The sequence below is a fragment of the Podarcis bocagei genome (assembly GCF_964188305.1).
Source record: "Podarcis bocagei genome assembly, chromosome: 11".
In the NCBI taxonomy this organism is placed as follows: Eukaryota; Metazoa; Chordata; class Lepidosauria; order Squamata; family Lacertidae; genus Podarcis; species Podarcis bocagei.
In genome coordinates, this window is record NC_138136.1 from 39,393,138 (window position 1) to 39,412,700 (window position 19,563).

The following is a 19,563-nucleotide window of genomic DNA, read 5'->3' on the forward strand; positions in this document are numbered from 1 at the left end:
TAAAAATCTCAATGCTGGGATACAGTTTTTGCGCCTAAACAATCTGTGCTTGTGTTTAATATACTATAGTCTCTTTTCAAGGTCCTGTCAATCATGCACTCTACATGAAGAGCATGGCTGAGATTCCCCACTGCCCAATAATGGGGGGCGGGGGGGGGAGACAGACAAATGTACAGTACTGTGAAAGAATAAATCATGCAATTAAGTTAATATTCATGGACAAAGTATAGTCATGTTGTTTAGCAAGCAGCTAAATGGGGGCCAGGAGGAGATATTTCTTCAAAACTTGTACAGTATGTTTTTGAAATAAAGGATTCCTGGAACAATGTGATATTTCATAGGGAACTGACTCAGCCGTTGAAAAGGTATAGCATGTCTAAAGAGCAACTTTGACCATCGGAAGTCAACTCTCTTCTGCCCCCCCCCGCCCGGTCACTCCTACTCTCCCAGATGTTCAGGAACATAAGGCACTCAAGTTAATGTGTAGCAGACCCTAGAGCCGTAACAAGGGGAAGTGGATGAGTTTTGGAGGGTAAAGCAAACATCACAACTGTTCCCTTTTCGTAATGAAGTATGCTTCACCACGCAGTAAAACACAGGTGTTCCTTCCACACACCATAATCAAACCAAAACTGCTAACAAAAATGTGAGCTTAATGGCAGCATCATTACGACATGCTAGAAAGGTCCTGGAGCAACTAAAGCAGGGGAAAATAAGCTTGCAGGAAAGCAGTTAGATGGCTAAATATTTGTAATGCAGTACAGATACTTCCTTTATTGAATCCTCTTGTACCCTGCTCTTCCTTTAAAGAGCACAGAATGACCTACATGTGGTTTTCACGTTGTCTCTCCTCTAGGCAACGCTCAAAGCTTGACTCACTCAACTTCAGTAGCAGAACGGCACCATGTGCCTTGAGGTCAACCGCAATGGTAATCCCCAAGTTTTTACCTGTTTCTACTTATGAGTCAGACACAAACATTCTGAGCTACTTTCAGCCTGACAGAATACTGATGTCTATTTCTCCAATGAACAGATGCAAAATCTTTCCAACCTTATGATGAAAAGAGTGATGTGAGCAAACATATGAACCTTGTTTTTGTTTATGCCATCAATTTTTACCCCATGTTTTGACAAGCCTCAGGTGCCTTGTAACATTAAAAATAATAGAATCAAAACTGTAGTTCCTTTAAACCAACATCATAAAAACCTAACCACATCACCTTAGCTGGTCTCAAAAGCTTTAGATCAAGAGAAACACTGCATTTCAAACTCTTTCCCAGGTCTTGAGACAACAACCAAAAAAACTGCTGATCTTTGGCTCAATCTAAACATTAGTCCATCTGAGAGCTCTGGGGCTGCAATTCTCAAAATAAATTACATGGACACTGAAATAATGAATGTAAAGGGTTAAACAGAAAGGCTAGGGGAAGAGCCTAAGAGAATCTGGAACTCAAATAACCCAGCAACCCCTCTTTTTATTTACTCTAGTTGTATGTTAATCTTTTCGCCTTTCTCCTTTTGTCCATCTTATTTGTCAGTGCTTCAGGCTGGGGATTATCCTCCTGTCCTGTATTTGTACAGTGGCTAGCAAAACAATGTGCCCTTCAGCCCCTTGGTGCCATCACAATACGATAATGAATACTGAATCTAATTGATTCTGGAGGACAACACAGGAAGCATGGCCCAGAGCAAAGCCTGATTCTCCCTCACACCACACCACAGTATAAATAACAACCCACTGGTTAATACAGAGTTCCACAATCTCAATCTTCAACACCAAACAAGAGAGTTAACTTACAGATTATCCCAAAGTGTAAATGCACAATGCAGTACTTTATAGGTAATAAAGCAAAATTTCTATGAGCAATGAAACACAGAGGATCCCAAGCAATCTAGAAACACTGAAGAGAAAAACTACTATTTTAGAGCTGCAAAACAGACAATTTTGCCATGGACCATGAGTGAGACTGGCCTATTGAACTCATGTGGATCTTCCATATACATCTGTGTGGCCACTGAGATAATAGAAAACTGCTCTGATCTAGCAAGGCTCCTCCAGTGTTACAATATTAATAACATACATTTCTGGAGAAAATTTCAATGCAGGATATGCACAATATCCTGCGTTTAAAATACAGCAAGCCCGCAACTTATGTTATGTGCTGGGGATCATGCCTAAAGCCAAAATGGTGGATGCAATTGCCAAAGTCATTTTTCCTAAACAGCATACAGGGGGGAGCTTCAAAAAGTATCTACATGGTGCTCAGAGAATAACTTGCACCTAAATATTAGTAAGGGAAAGGATATGGTGTTGGACAGTGTTTAAAAGCTATTATGCCCTGCTTTGGCACCACTAAATAAGCCACATACTAAGGATGAATGAAATATGTTTGAAGAATGTAAAAATTCCAGTTCTTCAAATCAGGCACACATGCACCCTTAGAGGAAATAGCAAAAAAAACCCCAACCCACTGAGCCCACAGACCTGTGCTGCTGGGTTAGAGCAGTAAGTTTTATATGACTAGTTTCATATCTGATAGCACTGTATCTCACATCAGATGAAATGTACTCATGAAAGCTTATGCCATAAAAAAAATCTTGTTGGCCACAAGACTCTTTGCTGATAACTGCTCAGAATCTCTAAGGCCGTATCAATACATAGCATTTAAATAGGGCTGCCATACGTCCAGAATTTCAGCCCTCTTAAACAGTGCTTGGGTGGGAATTGCCTAAATGTCCAAGAAAATCCAGACAACCCATGTTGGAAGTGTAGTTTTATTACTGTTCTAACCAGCTTGCGGAGACTATCAGAGGTCACAAAGAGAAAGGAAAAATATATGAAAATAACAACAAGAGATGTGGAAAAATAATAAGAAAGGACTGGATAGTACTGTGAACATCATAAGGTTAGATTTGTGGACATTAAAACAGCAGTAAGAAGCAAGAAGTTGATTAGATCCCTTCGGAACTTGAAATATGGGTACCCCCAACAAAAATTTAAAATTCGGCTGTGTAATTTGGAATTTATGTAATTTGGTTTGATTTGATGTGATTGGTCGGTTAATAAAAAATTATTCTTAAAAAAAAAGGAAGTGTAGTTTTATTTTCCTCAAAAAAAGCTCAACAACTTTTGTGTCCAGATTTTCACGTTTTGAAATATGGCAACCCTAATTTAAAGTAGTTTATGCTTAAAGGTAAAGGGACCCCTGACCGTTAGGTCCAGTTGTGGATGACTCTGGGGTTGCGGCGCTCATCTGGCTTTACTTGCCGAGGGAGCCGGCGTACAGCTTCTGGGTCATGTGGCCAGCATGACTAAGCCACTTCTGGCGAACCAGAGCAGCGCACGGAAACGCCATTTACCTTCCCTCCAGAGTGATACCTATTTATCTTCTTGCACTTTGACATCCTTTCAAACTGCTAGGTTGGCAGGAGAGTTTATGCTTAACATAGCTATAATTCCCAGCACCCTTAACAACCCAAAGTGCCCAGAATTCTTTGTGGGAAGCGATGTGCTTCAAATGTAGAATGTGAATGTGACCTAAATCTAATGAGTCCTAGATGCCTTGTTTTCAAAGGAATACATATCTTCAGGAACAAGGTAAGTGAAACGTAATGGGGTTTCCAGCCTCAGATACTGAACAACAGAAGTTAAACTCTGGATATAGTACTATATGCGTTTGCCTGGAAGTAAGCTCTACTAAACACAGTGGGGTTTATTTCTGAGTAAATATGTACAGGATTACACTGCACAATTCCTTTTAAATGTTGTTGCTTCATTAGTGAGGTTGCTGTGTCTCATTTGGATGTTCCCACATGGATAAACAAAAGTCTAAAATGGATCTAAACACAAACAAAACTGGTCTTTTAGCATTTGCAAAAATATAATTTGAAGAAGTCAGCCAGTCAAACAAACAAACAAACAAACAAACAAACAAACAGAAGACAACAGACCATTAAAAAAAATAAAAAAGATTATTTGGTGAGCTAAATGGACCCAGCCCTGACTCAGTGTAAGGCAGCTACCCAGTGCTTTTTTCTGGGGGGGGGACGCATACCCCTAAAATTTTTGTGACTCTAATTTTGGCCTCATTGAGGGGCAGTATTTCAATATGAGTAGGAAAATGAGAGTGCCTATAAACATTTTTTTTAAGAAAAAAAGCACTGCAGCTACCTATAATCCTATCTCAGGCACTTTGAAGAAACTCTGTTCCTTGAGGAGGGGGAAGATTCCAGACCCTCAAAGTGTCCCTATTTTACAGGGACTTCCCTGATTTAGAGAAGCTGTCCTGGTTTCTGATTTGATCCCGGAATGTCCCACTTTTCCTTAGGATGTCCCTATGTGGGAGGGTATGGAGTTATCCGACTGCTGAGCCAAGGAGATAAGTAATGATACAACCTTTAGAAGACATTTGAAAGCAGGGGAGGTTTTTCTAATGTTTAATGTGTAATTATGTTTTTATATATGTTGGAAGCCGCCCAGAGTGGCTGGGGCAACCCAGTAAGTTGTGTGGGGTATAAATAGTAAAATTGTCATTATGAAATGGGACGTCCCTATTTTCAAATGTTGGAGAGTATGAGATTCGTATGTGATCAAGTAGTCACAGGGAACACTAATCAGCAAAATATATTGTTGGAACAAAGGGCTCCATCTCCACAAAAACAGGGTAATAGGCCTCAGTGAATGTATGAACCGGGATATCATCTTTATACCACAGCTGCCTAACAATTCAGAACCACCCATTAAGAAAAAAGACTGAAATTGCTGACCAATTAGCCCGCTGAGCTTCCAGAAAGAGAAGGTTATACATGACAACAGCAAATACCACATACAGATGCAGTAATGGCCACGTTTCAAATTTTGAAAGAAATTGAAATAATAAACATTTTGAAAGCACAGCTAGTGACTTCACACAGAGTAAACTGGGGAAAACACTGTCATATTTTATAAATATAATCAGCCCACCAACATGAGTGAGGTAAAATACAAATTGGGTTGCGCAGGATAATCCCTGCTAACAAGATTAAAGTCCCATCATTTTTCCGTTTATGTTCATGCTTTATCGAACGTAGAAGGGGAAAAATGTATTAATTCATTAATGACTACTGGAAATTAATAGTGCAGCAGAGCAACATGGGAACTTTTTAAACAAAAAAAACAAAAACAGAACCCAAACGCTTCGTTGATGGTGATTTGTTGACATAGCCTCCCTTGATGCTGTTCAGATATGATACTTCCCTTCCCATTGGCAGCTTAGCTCGGGTGGTGCAACCCATATCCCACAACTGGGCGCAATATTTGCCCCAGCTCTTGGTGTTAAACAAACGGTATAATGTTCATTGTGCAATTTATTGTATATTTATTGCAACAGTTTATGAATATCATGATTACCAATAAAAAACAAGACTGCCCTGTAAATTGCATTTTTTGTTTGATCAAATAGCAATGGGGGGAAGTGCACAAGATATGATTTGCACTTGGCATAGTTGTGGTTCCTTATGGCATTGCTCCCCCCCCCCCCCACTGGCTACTCTTTCTTGATGATGGTGAGATCAAGAACAAGCTGGTACATTTTACTACTGAGAGATCCTGTAGGTATTTGAACATAGGAACTTCCCCAAATGTAGACACTCAACCTACTTTCTCTAGGAATTATCTAGTGACCTGATCTTTACAATATTTTAAACAGGCATTGTAATATTTTTTGGGGGAGAAGGAATAATCAATTCACCTCAAATTTACTATTTAGCAATAACAGATGGAAAAGCAATAGTGCATTCCTATAGGCTTCAAGTATATGGCATGTTTTGACTTCCAGCAACTCATTTTGTGTGTCTGTTTGAATCAGACTGTTTCAGTGAGCAAGCGCTCCTTACAACTCTTTGAAAACAGTTGCAGGGGAAGGAACAGGGTAATGTGAAAGCACACAGATTTTCACCATTATCATCTTCACCTTTAACAACAGGGAATTTCTAAAACTTGGGGGATCAGACTGGCAAGAAACCCATGGCTGGGCTTTTGAAACAGAGATCCCACATTTGTGGAAATCTGCTGTGCTATGTCCTTCTTTCTCTGCATTTTAAAAAAAGGCATCAAATACTTTACTCTTTCAAAGGCTTTTAAATAATAAATTCTGCTTGTTTTATTGACCAATACATTTTTTCTTTTTTAACGTAAGTCATAGTAGTTGGCTTTCTACTATCCTGAACAACGTCATAAGTCTGATTAACTTGTGTTACTATATTGGAATATTTGTGCTATCTATTCTGCTTACGTAGTTTTGGAACCACAATTAGATATACAATTGCATGGGAAAAAAATAGTAACAACAACAGCAATAGCAGCAGCTCAGAATCAAAATGATGTTATCTTTTATGGGAAGATTTTTACAAGAGACTCTATCTATAATAATTTGGGTTCTCTCAAAGCAGTATGTTTTAGCACCGCAAGACATAGTTGTATTCAAACAGTGAAATGATACTGGGGGGGGGGATTCTCCCTCCCCCACATCTGCATCATTTGTTTACTGTGATTCATGCTTTCAGTTTCCAAAAAACTCCTCCATGAACCAATTAAAGAATGCAGTTTTAAAGGTTGTCTTATAGAAGCGCTAAGATCACAGATATAATTTGATTAGATAATTAGTCACTGAATCAGATATCCATTCATTTCTTAAACAAGACTGAAATGTGAATTAAATGGTGTTCACTACAGATATTTTAAACATTATATTATATATATATATATATATATATATATATATATATATATATATACACACACACACACACACATACGCAGTGCACTTAAAATTGCAACATTTTCCAGTTTCTAGATCCTGAATTCATTAATTCTTTAAATCCCATTCCTACACTGGAGAAAAACACAGGTTTAAAGTATCGGGCTATTTGTGTAAACTCTATAGGCAAGTTGCTTCTGACCTTAAATCTGCTTGTCTTTCAGCCCTGCAAATGGCTGAGAGAAAAAAACCATCTAGCCCTTTTGACTGCAACCCTGTACACATTCACACAGGCCTAAGTTTTCACTGAACTCAGTGGTGCTTACTTATGAGTAGACATATATTGGATTGCACTGTGTATGCACAGTTCTCTCCATGTGTGGACTTGGCTCTGAATAAAGATTTCCAAAGGAAAATTTGTTTGGAAAGATAAATTTCCATGAAACTTGGCAGATGTTGGAGGGGGACAGAACATAGTTTTCACCAGCTGCTGCCACTGAACAGCGGTAGAGGGGGACAGAGCAACGTTCATTTATTTTTCAGTCAGAGTGTGTTGCCTAGAAGCAACAGAGGGGCAAGGGATATTGAATGTATTCCAGCGAAGACACAACTGCTCCATGCTGCTTTTAATTAACTTTAAACAAAATATAAATCAATGATCATTTCACTAAACCTTTCCGAGATGGTGAAGTAAGTGTGTGAAATAACAAAAGCTAAGGAGACAGCCATTGCTTAAAAAAGAATGCATTTTTATTTCTTAATGCATTGCTCAAACCAAAATAGCCTAAAAACAAACAAAAACTGTGACTTTAAAATGAGTGAGGGCCTTTTAAGAAAACTGGTCCCTGCCTATTAATGGACCAATTAAAATGTTGCAATCCTACTTTACAAACCTTTGAAGAAACACAATATTGTGTAGGCTGGTCACAGCCTTACAAAATATTGTCATAAACTGTAAAACCTTTATTTTATCATCTGTTGTTAGCAATCACCACCTCCCTGCTCTTACATACTTCAGCTGAGCTTAGGGACTGCCATATCAACAAACAGCAGAGGAATCAAGCCAGGGTCTATCCATAAATTTGTGGCATGTGAGCTCCACCTACAGGGCAAAGGCTTGAATGAAACTTTTAATGATTAAAAGAGGAGAGTGTGGGATTTGCTTTAATGACCCCTGGAAAGACTTTTGTTGAAATGCACTGGCAAACATTACAAGATCGACGACTACATTCTAGCACCAACTTGAGGCTTATGTCTTCCTTTACTTTGCAGGGGTTTTCCACCCTGCCCAATGTGGTAGGTTTGGCCGGCAACTGTTCCAAGGTCACCCAGCAAGCTTCATGGCTAAGTAGTTACAAACCCAGATTTCCCCAATTCCAGTCCAACACTCGATTACTATTGTACTCAAGACTCTTTACAAAGGCCACACTTGGGCACAATGCTAAGCCACAAACCATGGCTAAGTAAATTGAGTCTGTGCATGAACTGTGCGCTTGTGCATGCAGCTTGAGTGCTCCCCCCCTCCAGTTCCCCATTTCCTCCAGTGCAGAAACAAACCATGGAGGGGCTAGTTTAGCAGTACATCTGAACCAGCACTTGTGGTTTATTTCTCTCAAACGCATGCAACTGGAAACAAACCATAGCTTCCGATCAGTGCTGGATTTATGTATAAGCTAAACAAGCTATAGCTTAGGGCCCCACCCTCTTGGCCCCCCCCAAAAAAAAAAATAAAGGAAGAAAACTGGATGTACATTTCCAAAATATAAGATAAAAAACAAATAAAATGGCTTTAGATACCTATTATGTCCATAAATTACCATATAGCATATATTCAAAACCAAAAGCAGTGACAATTTGTTGTTGACAAAGGACAGCTGGACATATAAAGGGCCCCATTACCTTCAGTAGCTTGGGGCCTCGTCAAACCTAAATCCAGCCCTGCTTCCGTTTCTGCCGTGACTGAAGTGAAACAAACCACAAGTGCTAATTCAGACATAAACGCTAGAAAAGTTTAGGATTTGTTTCCCTGCCGGAAGAATGGAAGAGGAGGAAAGCAGGGCAACTTGCATTGCATACCGCAACACATATGCAAGTACATTTGCTTATCCATGGTAGAGGGCTTAGCACTGTGCCCAAACAATCCCCCAAACTCCAATGCGGACACATCAGAATTAGGGTGGCTTCTCGTGTTAAATTTTGTACTTGGAGTGGATAACCAAGAACAAAATAGATTTGTGTACTAGGCTGGGTGGCAAACCGAAGCACAAGCGTCCCATGAAGTGTCCCATGTCGTACTGAAGTGAGCATCCAATTCTTGGTGTTTGCTGCTTCCAAGGTGCTTCAAACAGAAACGAAATAGTTCACCTACTTATGAGACCTTCAATGTAAGACATGGGAGTACAGTGGTACCTCGGTTTAAGAAAAACCCTGTTTATGAACTATTTGGTTTACGAACTCCGCAAAATTGGAAGAAGTGTCGCGGTTTGCGAACTTTACCTCAGTCTAAGAACGGAAGCCGAACAGTGGAAGGGCACTGGTGGCGGGAGGCCTCATTAAGGAAAGCACGCCTCGGTTTAAGAACAGTTTCCGTTTAAGAACGAACTTCAGGAACAGATTAAGTTCGTAAACCGAGGTACCACTGTATGTCTTTTCTGTACTAGAACGAAACAAGCAGTTGCCCTGAAACTCACAATTCTTTGCAGTGTAAACGGCTCCCTCATGAACAGTCAGAAGCAAACAGCAGTTGTTTTATTTTGTGCGTTTGATTTGCACAGGGTCTGACCATTGCACCAGACTTGCTGTTAAGTGCCATCTTAAATATAAGCTGCTATTGCAAATAAAGTACTTAACATTTCAACACTTGCTGATCTAACTTTCAGATGAAATGAAAAATTTGATAGCTATCAGATGTTTGACAAAACATTCCCTGAACCTCCCACTGAAGTCATACACCATGGATTCCATTCTGTGGCTGTTGACACCCCAGACCTATGATTCACTGCATGCTTTGATCAACGCAGGCTTGAATCAGCATCCTTGAAACTCCCTCTGGGGAATGTGCTGTATCGCCAGCTTCCAGCACATCTGTACATCTGTATAAAGCAAGAGTCATCTTGAAATAAGATGACATGAAGTTCAGTTTCCAATTACTAAATGAAGTCTGTAGTACGCTGTGACAGGCTTTTCCAAGCATAACAGATACTTCAGTGGCTTGCATAATTAATTATATAAGCTGATAACTATGGCTTATTTGACTAACCCACAATATTTAACGAAGGCACTGTGGAAAGGAGGGCACATTAATAAATTAGATACAAATAAGTGAAATGTTTTAGAGGAAGATTTGAGTGCTGCTACTTTAAAACCAGGTCCTATGCAGCCAGAAGTAGATTCTTCAGAGCTTATTCATTTGATTTAAAGAATGGTCAAACTGTTTGGCAAAACACATTAAATTTTTGTTTTGGTGGAATCAACAGATCCCTGTTGAATTCGTAACTCCCCGCCTCTGAGCCTAGTGAAAGGACTGGGAGTTCGAAGGCAGAAATTCTACTGAAACTAATAAGGGGTGGGGGGACGGGACACGATCATCTTATTGAATAGAAGACCATTGTGAATGCCATGTTAGAACAGGAGAATACAGAAATAGTAAAATGTATATTTCTTCTATTTTAAAAGTTTGTCTGCTGATGAAACATGTCCAGGAAAAAAGTGCCTTAAAATTTTTTATTAAAAAGAAATTTAGAAGGAGTGGATAAATATTTTGACTCTCAGCCTGTGATTTTACTTTTCGTAGAAAAGCTACTGCTTCCCTGTAAATTATGAGTAATTTGATTTTTATATCTTTGATTACATATACACACACTCCAGTGTATACATAATTGCATTGCCACTGCTTAGGGGCCTAATACAGTTTTCAAATGAAACAGAACTCACTGCTAATATCTAAGAAGTGACATTAAGAACTGCAGCAATTGCTTTTATCACACCATACTTTTGAGATTAGAAACACTGATTTTCAAAAGATTTAAAGAAGTGGTATTTAGGCTGTAGCATACCAAATGCTGAAATTAAACTCCTAGGAAGAACTATACTAAATTTAATTAACAACAACAAAAATAACAACTAAAATAGACTAGGTAAACTTAGAAAGAGAAAATGACTGAGGTACGTACAATACAACGTATCTTAATAAACTGTGTGGCCATACAACAGATACCTTAAGTATTAAAGCCAAATTGGAACCGAGAGCACATTTAAATAGATCACATATGGTCTAAAAGCTTTGAATTATGGTGCTGGAGGAGACTCTTGAGAGTCCCATGGACTGCAAGAAGATCAAACCTATCCATTCTTAAGGAAATCAGCCCTGAGTGCTCACTGGAAGGACAGATCGTGAAGCTGAGGCTCCAATACTTTGGCCACCTCATGAGAAGAGAAGACTCCCTGGAAAGGACACTGATGTTGGGAAAGATGGAGGACACAAGGAGAAGGGGACGACAGAGGACGAGATGGTTGGATAGTGTCTTCGAAGCTACAAACATGAGTCTGACCAAACTGCGGGAGGCAGTGGAAGACAAGAGTGCCTGGCGTGCTCTGGTCCATGGGGTCACGAAGAGTCGGACACGACTAAACGACTAAACAACAACAACATGGTCTAAAAGAACTAGCAGATGTCAAAATAGTGTTTAAAAAACAAAAACAAAATTGCTCTTATGGCAAAACGGCACATGACATTCCAGTCACATGTTCTTGGATTTATTTTTTATTTTTTACCCAAACTCAATCACTGCATATTTTTCCTAGTCCAAAATTTTCCTAGCCTGCCCCAGCGCTCACGTGTATTGTTTCAGGTGGCTGTTAAAACCATGGCAGTTTAAAAAGGTTTTTTGGCTGATCATTTTTCTGGTATACAGTATTGCTGATGTTCTTGTTTTAGTAGCCCTTTAGGAAGTAATTATTGTAATTTATATAGGGTTGTGCTAATCATGCTGGTTTTCTGACTGGGTCAGATATAGGGATTGTGAGGTTTGGGATCTATTAGGTAGGCTGTAAGTTCTTTTTAAAAATAAAAACACTCACCCAAAAACAAAAGTTAGAAACAGAGCACTGTCTCAAGTACAGCTGTATAAAAATGGTGGATGTGCAATGCTGTGAAAAGCATATTGCATCTGTGATTACTATGGAAGTGTACAAGTTAGTATTTATTGTCTAGTCAATAGCTAGAGACTATGGTCTGGGTTCACCAGAACGTGAAAGATCTTAGCAAAGCTGGAACAAACAAAAAGAAAACACTGTGATATTCCTTGAGGAAGAGAGGCATTGAATCAAAAACTCATAACGATTCAAAGATGCCACAAAAGGGTGTTACCTGCCCTTCACAAAATTTTGCAAAGAGAAATCACTAGTAGGAAATGTCATAAGTAGGAAACATTTTGATTATTTGGTGAACTGTGCTAAGTGTTATGGTCGTGCGAGAAGAGCTTGGGCCTGTGCATGCTGTACATTTCTGCTTAGTACAGTGGTACCTCGGGTTACATGCACTTCAGGTTACATACGCTTCAGGTTACATACTCCACTAACCCAGAAATAGTACTTCAGGTTAAGAACTTTGCTTCAGGATGAGAACAGAAATCGTGCTCCGGATGCACAGCGGCAGCGGGAGGCCCCATTAGCTAAAGTGGTGCTTCAGGTTAAGAACAGTTTCAGGTTAAGAACAGACCTCCGGAACAAATTAAGTACTTAACCCGAGGTACCACTGTATATGCTTTAACACTGTGAAGGTTTCTCAACAGTCAGAGAAATGGACAGACTTCTGCAAACACTCCTCTGGCTTCCAGGGCAAGGTATGTGGATTACCCCTATAAGCACCCATGTACAACAGGTTAGTATTACCACATGCCAGGCATGGACTCTTGCACTGAGGCAGCTGGGTCCCATGTGGGCCCATCCAATCTGTCCAAAAGCTTTGCACACTAAGCACACAAAGATGGTAACCATTACTAATTAAAAAGCACCACCCTAACCAGCTCTACCAATAAGATACCTTGTGTCAGTGCACAACTACACGGCAAATGGTACATCGAAGGTATATCCTGGGAGTTTCTTAGCTGTGGCGCTAACTCATGAATCTGGGCCCACTTCTATAATCAGCTAATAGCTTATAAAATATGATAAAACATAAGCTAAGCATATGACATTATGATAATACTCTTTATACACACAAGGTTAATAAGCACTTTGCTACTGAGGTCAGAAACACCCAGGTTTTGCTTATTACTTCATAGTAACAACTACAGTGGTACCTCGGGTTACGAACTTAATTCGTTCTGGAGGTCTGTTCTTAACCTGAAACTGTTCTTAACCTGAGGTACCACTTTAGCTAATGGGGCCTCCTGCTGCTGCTGCGCCACTGCTGCACGATTTCTGTTCTCATCCTGAAGAAAAGTTCTTAACCCAAGGTAATATTTCTGGTTAGCGGAGTCTGTAATCTGAAGCGTATGTAACCCGAAGTACCACTGTATCTAGAAAAATTAAAATGTATGCGTGCAAATGAGATCTGCAACCAAGTGTTGTAGTGTGGCGTGCTCTCTGTTCAGAATTCCAGCCTCTCCATTTCATTTTTCCTCTCCCACTCTAGATTTCCACCCGTTCCCCACTCCAACAATCAGCATTCCACGGCCAATGTGCATGCTCAGTCCTCACTGGGGTCATTATTGCCCCTCACCCTGGGCTGTGTTTCTTCTCCTGAGGGGTTTTTGTACTTCTGCAAACTGCAGTGTTCCCACAAGCCTGCTGATATATCCTTTTTGGTGCAGGCTTGACACTGGTTTGGCTACTTCAGCAATATCACTCACAGTATACATATATGCTGAAGCTAATCAAAAGCTTTCTATGGTGGGGCCAGAGAGAAGAATGAAAATATGAAGAGATGCTCCTCTAAAAATGTTAACCAAAAAAATCATCTGAGGAACGAACTTAAGATCAATTTACTCAGCATTTTATTTAAGTGTCAATGGTGGAATATTTGAAAACGTTACTTTACTACAGTCAAGCTCAAAATAATGCATTACCCACCTGCGGCTACTTTTCTTCTCCGTTTCCTTCTCTTTAGTTGGTTTTTGAGCTGCTAGATCAGCATCTTTCTTTAACTTCTTCACAATGCGTTCTTTCATTTGATACTTCTCATCACTATCAATTTCTTCATCTTCCTCACCATATGCACCCTCTTCCTGCCAAGCAAACAGGCTGGTTTGATAAAATATCCGTTCACTGCTCTTCATACACATGACAACTTCAGTTCATCACAGGAAGAGTATTTCAAAGACAATAGACATTGGAGAACACAACTGTCTAAAACAATGTGATAGTTACATGAAGAAAAGAGATTTCTAATCATTTTAAGCTCTCCTCAAGAAGTACAGTGGTACCCCGCAAGACGAACGCCTCGCGAGACGAAAAACTCGCAAAACGAAAGGTTTTTTCGTTTTCGAGTTGCCTCGCAAGACGAATTTCCCTATGGGCTTGCTTCGCAAAACGAAGCTTGCCCCGGGGACAGCGGGTCTTCTCTTTTGAAGCAAGGGGCTGCGGGGAGATCGCTATCTCCCCGCAGCCCCTTGCTTCAAAAGAGGTCCGGGGGCAGCGGGAAGCGAAGCGCTTCTTCCCCGCTGCCCCCGGACGTCTTTTGCAGCAAGGGGCTGCGGCGAGATCGCTATCTCCCCGCAGCCCCTTGCTTCAAAAGAGGTCCGGGGGCAGCGGGAAGCGAAGCGCTTCTTCCCCGCTGCCCCCGGACGTCTTTTGCAGCAAGGGGCTGCGGCGAGATCGCTATCTCCCCGCAGCCCCTTGCTTCAAAAGAGGTCCGGGGGCAGCGGGAAGCGACGCGCTTCTTCCCTGCTGCCCCCGGACCTCTTTTGAAGCAAGGGGCTGCGGGGAGATCGCTTCTCCCGGTGCTCCGAAGCCGGGCGGGGGGCAGGGGACACCTCCCGCCGCCGCGGGGACACCTTTTGAAGGCAGGCGAGGGGGGAGCAAAGACTTTCGCCCCCCCCCCGCCCAGGACCTCTTCTGAAGGCTGGCGGGGGGCAAAAGTCTTTGTCCCCCCTGCCTGCCTTCCCAGGGGCTTTTAAATCGCCCCGGACAGCGGAGAAGTCCTCCGCTGTCCCGGGGTTTTTTAAAATGCTGGGGGTGGGAAGAAAAGCCCTTGTCCCCCCCCCCAGCCTTCAGAAGAGGTCCGGGGACAGACTGTCCCCGGACCTGGTCTGAAGGCGGTTTCCCTAGGAACGCATTAATTGATTTTCAATGCATTCCTATGGGAAACCGTGCATCGCAAGACGAAAAAACCGCAAGACGAAGAGACTTGCGGAACGAATTAATTTCGTCTTGCGAGGCACCACTGTAGTTAAAACTCCTGTTCTATATTATTATTATTATTATTATTATTATTATTATTATTATTATTATTATTACTACTACTACTACTACTACTACTACTACTACTATTAATTATTGTTATTATTCATTATTGTTGTTATTCTATAATTTCTCCAAGGGGCTAGAGGTAGCAAATGAGTACATGGTTTCACCATCTCCCCAATAACTCTGTGAGGTAGGTTAGGCTGATAGTGATTGGCTAAAGGTCACCCAGTGAGCTTCATGGAGCAGTGGGTATTCAAGCCCTGGTCTCCTAGGATCTAGTAAAACCACTAGACTCCAGTTTTTTTAATGTGACAGAATATGGTTTCCTCTTCTCCAGCATACTCGAACCAAGCTGGTTCAAAGCAGCATTTTTATTTCATTTTCCACATCACTATCACCTCATCTTATTCCTCAGCCCTGTGAGATATCCAGATTACAGTATATACAAAGTTGGAGAGCGGGATTGTACCCGTGCACCATCCCACTCAACGTCTGTGAGGTATACTTCACATGGGCTCAAAGCAGCAAACGTCAACAGAAGGTGATTGTTTTGACCTAAAGGACTCACCCACACCCAGAACCACTGTCCTGGTGGCAACATGTATAAGCTTCAGTGTGTGACTTTCCTGAGATTATTACAACTTCACAGCAAAATGGGCTCCCTATTGAAGTAGAAATGCTACTCACCTCATCCGAGATATCACTGTCATCTGCTTTTTCACTGAAAGGAAATGCAACTTATGTAAGTAGATTCTTCTCTAACGTTACTTGAATTAGCTTAATGAAATAAAAATTGAATTTAAAAGTACACAGGTAGAGATGCAAACTTTTTTTAAAAAAACACACATTGAGTTCCACACATCTACCGTATTTTTCACCCTATAGGACGCACTTTTTCCCCTCCAAAAATGAAGGGGAAATCTGGGTGCATCCTATGGGGCGAATGCAGGCTTTTGCTGAAGCTTGGAGAGCGAGAGGGGTCGGTGTGCACCGACCTCTCTCGCTCTCCAGGCTTCGGGAAGACATCCGCAGCCTAGGCAGCCCTGCGGGAGGTCCAGCAGGGATGTCTAGGCTGCGGAGAGCAGCCTGCCGCCTGGCGCGAGGGGCGCCCTGAAGCAGAGCGCCCCTCGCGCCGGGCAGACATCTGCAGCGTGGGGAGCCTTGCAGGAGTTCCCCGCAGGGCTTCCCACGCTGCGGATAGCAGCCTGCCGCCCAGCGCGAGGGGCGCCCTGAAGCAGAGCGCCCCTCGTGCCGGGCAGACATCCGCAGCGTGGGGAGCCCTGCAGGAGTTCTCCGCAAGGCTCCCCACGCTGCGGATAGCAGCCTGCTGCCCAGCGCGAGGGGCGCCCTGAAGCAGAGCGCCCCCCGCGCCCGGCAGACATCCGCAGCGTGGGGAGCCTTGCAGGAGTTCCCCGCAGGGCTCCCCACGCTGCGGATAGCAGCCTGCCGCCCGGCGCGAAGGGCGCCCTGAAGCAGAGAGCCCCCCGCGCCAGGCAGACATCCGCAGCGTGTTGGAGCCCTGCAGGAGTTCCCCGCAGGGCTCCCCACGCTGCGGATAGCAGCCTGCCACCCGGCAGGCGGGGCGTCTTGATGCAGAGCGCCCCTCGCGCCGGGCAGACATGGGCCAGCCCCACAAGCTCGGGGGACAGCAGGGAGGCGCAGCACCGCCATCCCGCTGTTCCTCGACCTGGTTCGGTTTCCCCGACCTGCTTTTGGGGGGGAAATAAAGGAAAAAAATTTTCCCTTTATTTCCCCCCAAAAAAACTAGGTGCGTCCTATGGGACGGAGCGTCCTATGAGACGAAAAATATGGTACATATGTACCTTGCATACAAAGCAGGGGCAGAAAAACAGTCTAGGCATAGCCCTCTAGATCTAAAAAGCAATAGTTAGGCAAGGGGACAGGTAGTTGTGAGTTTACGGTAAAGAGATCCCGCCTCCCCCAAGTTGACATAGCTGCTGATTAGCAAGTAGTGTATTAACCTTTCAATGGCAGGTACTGAGCTCAGATGTGGATCGTCTTTCAGCAAGTCATGACTGCTTTTGCTTTTTCCTTTCATATTCTAAAAAAGAAGATGATGATGAGATGCAGAACAGTGAGTAGGGGGGTGGAAAGGGGTCAGGGGGAGAGGAATCACTGTTTTAACCTCACACAAGCTAACCGAAAAAATATAGCATCACTCTCCTGTAAAACACATTTGTTCTTATCCTAAGAGGGCTTATAACAATTAATAAAAATCATACCATAACCAAAATACAAAAGATTAAAATCAAAACAGAATGACTGCAGTTAAATTAATTTCCAATATTGTTCATTGCAAATGTGCCCTGAAATGAAACAATTGTGATGTGCTGCTTTAAAAACTGCAGTAAACTAGCAATGTAAACTCCCTCCCTCTGCTGGGGAGCAAGTTCCACAGTCTTGGTGCCACCACCAAGAAGGTCTTACCACACTTAAGTCACCACCTCAGACAGAGAGGGGGACATAAAACAAAGTTTCCCTACATGAGCTAAGGCAGAGATGCACAACCTTGTAGCCTTACAGATGTAGATGGACACTAGCTCCAATCAACCCCAGCCAGTACAGCCAAGAGTCAGGGGTGATGGGAACTGGGACTACAACACCTCGAGTGCCACAAATTCCCCATCCCTGAACTAAATATATAAATGTGATCATGTAGAAAAAAAGTGGTTTGTAGGTATCAGGTACTAGACCACGCTGTGCTTATGGGGGGTCATATTCAGTATAATCAGCACTTTGCATTGAGGCAGAAAACCAATCAAGAGCCAGTTGTGAAGGACCAATTCTCTAGCAGGAAAGTATTACAATAATACATTTATAAGGATGCATGGTAAGCACATCCATCTCTATATTCATGTTTTATCTGAACTTGGCAGTGTCTTGTATCAAGAGTGATATGTTGGTTCGCAAAGCTCTACCAAAGGGGTGGGGAACCTTCAGCTTGCAGGCCAAACGTGGCCTGCCAGGGATTCAAAGTAGGCCTGAGAGACAGTTTCCCCTGAACCACCCCACCTGCCCCACACTTGATGACATATGTAACATTAGATATGGGGCAGGTAGAGATGTGGCAGGCAATGCATCTTAAAGTGCGCTCCCCATGGGGCAAGGGAAGCAGGCTTTGGCTCAACTGCTCATCATCCACAGGGGAACTTGCACATGGAGCTGATGCCTGCAGAAAGAAAGCTAGACCCAAAGCATCCAGGACTGGTTGTGTGTGGAGGAACTGCAGGAAGGCGGCTTTGAGTGATGGGTAGTAATCTGCCAGCCCTGCATGGTGCTCTGAAGTCCCAGCACCTGGACTTCAAAGCACCCAATACCTGATGTCATGGTCATGTCAGGTGAACTGTTATGTGGACAGTCTTGCTCACGCGTCAAATCCGGCCCACAAGGCTGGGTTTGATAAGTATCTGGCCTACAGAGGCGAAAAGGCTCCCCACCTCTGCTCTGTAAGGTGAAGGTTCCTAGAGGAAAGTTAGTTATTCACAAATATAAACAAGCAAAGAAGCGTCCAAAAATGTATCGTTAGCCTGTATCTATACCTGGCTAACTCTGTTGACTTCTACTTCTTCCTCTTCAGCTTCTTCTCCAAATGAAAGCAAGTTAAAATTCCTTAAAAACAAAAAAAAGGGGGGAGGGGGACAGTATTATCTTATATAGATTGTTTCCCTAGAAATGACATTACAGAATACTTTTGAACAAAATATCCCATTCAAAAGGACTAAAATGTATAGAGCTTTATTGCTTTAACTTCACAGGGTAATAAATAAGGGTTTGATTATTCAGTGGCGATATATAAATAGATCTCAGTTTTTCTTCACCATGCTAATATTGAGTTTGTGGAACCATCATAGGCTATAATTACTTTGTGCCCTTGGATTTTGCTTTCTTCGCTTCTTCAGCTGGTTTCTCATTTGTCAGCTTTTTACTGGTTCTTGGAATGATGTCATCAAAAGGATTAAATAAAACCTAGAAGAAAAATATTTCAGAAACCCTCTTTTAGGACTTCCCATTATGATAAGTAATCCTGATTTTAAAACCATCCAATATCTGCAGTAAAACAGACAGCGAAGAATTACAACTCCAAGAGTTACAATGCACAAAACCACCACGCACCAAGACCCAGTTTGCACCATGGATCAGCCTAACACGCATGAGCTGGAACGAGCCTGAGGAAATCTCACACTGGATCAGATGCAGAACGCTGTGGCATGAGGGAGAGAACGCATGTTCCCAGCTTTGCTGCCTGCAAGCTTAACTTCCAAACCCTTCACCAGCCTAGGACCCTAAACCCACTACATGGTCATCATCAGTTCAGGCCCTGCTCTGTAGAACCTTCACTAATTGTTCCACAATTCTTGCACAACTCCCTGAATGAGTTCGTAAATTAAATCTCTCT

The 19,563-nt window shown here is 42.4% G+C and overlaps 1 protein-coding gene across 3 annotated transcripts in view; it reads right to left on the bottom strand.

Annotated features, from left to right (window-relative positions):
• CWC27 (CWC27 spliceosome associated cyclophilin) overlaps positions 1-19,563 on the bottom strand; it is a 115,589-nt gene that overhangs the window by 88,345 nt on the left and 7,681 nt on the right. For all 3 annotated transcript variants that reach the window (XR_014012877.1, XM_081212988.1, XM_081212989.1), the window contains exons 6-10: positions 19,030-19,133; positions 18,707-18,776; positions 17,129-17,208; positions 15,834-15,867; positions 13,812-13,966 (exon numbers count right to left, since the gene is read on the bottom strand). Coding sequence is in view for 2 of the 3 variants with exons in the window: in XM_081212988.1 (XP_081069114.1) it covers positions 13,812-13,966; positions 15,834-15,867; positions 17,129-17,208; positions 18,707-18,776; positions 19,030-19,133 (443 nt within the window). In the remaining variant the exon portion in view is untranslated. The remainder of the gene's footprint in view (positions 1-13,811; positions 13,967-15,833; positions 15,868-17,128; positions 17,209-18,706; positions 18,777-19,029; positions 19,134-19,563) is intronic.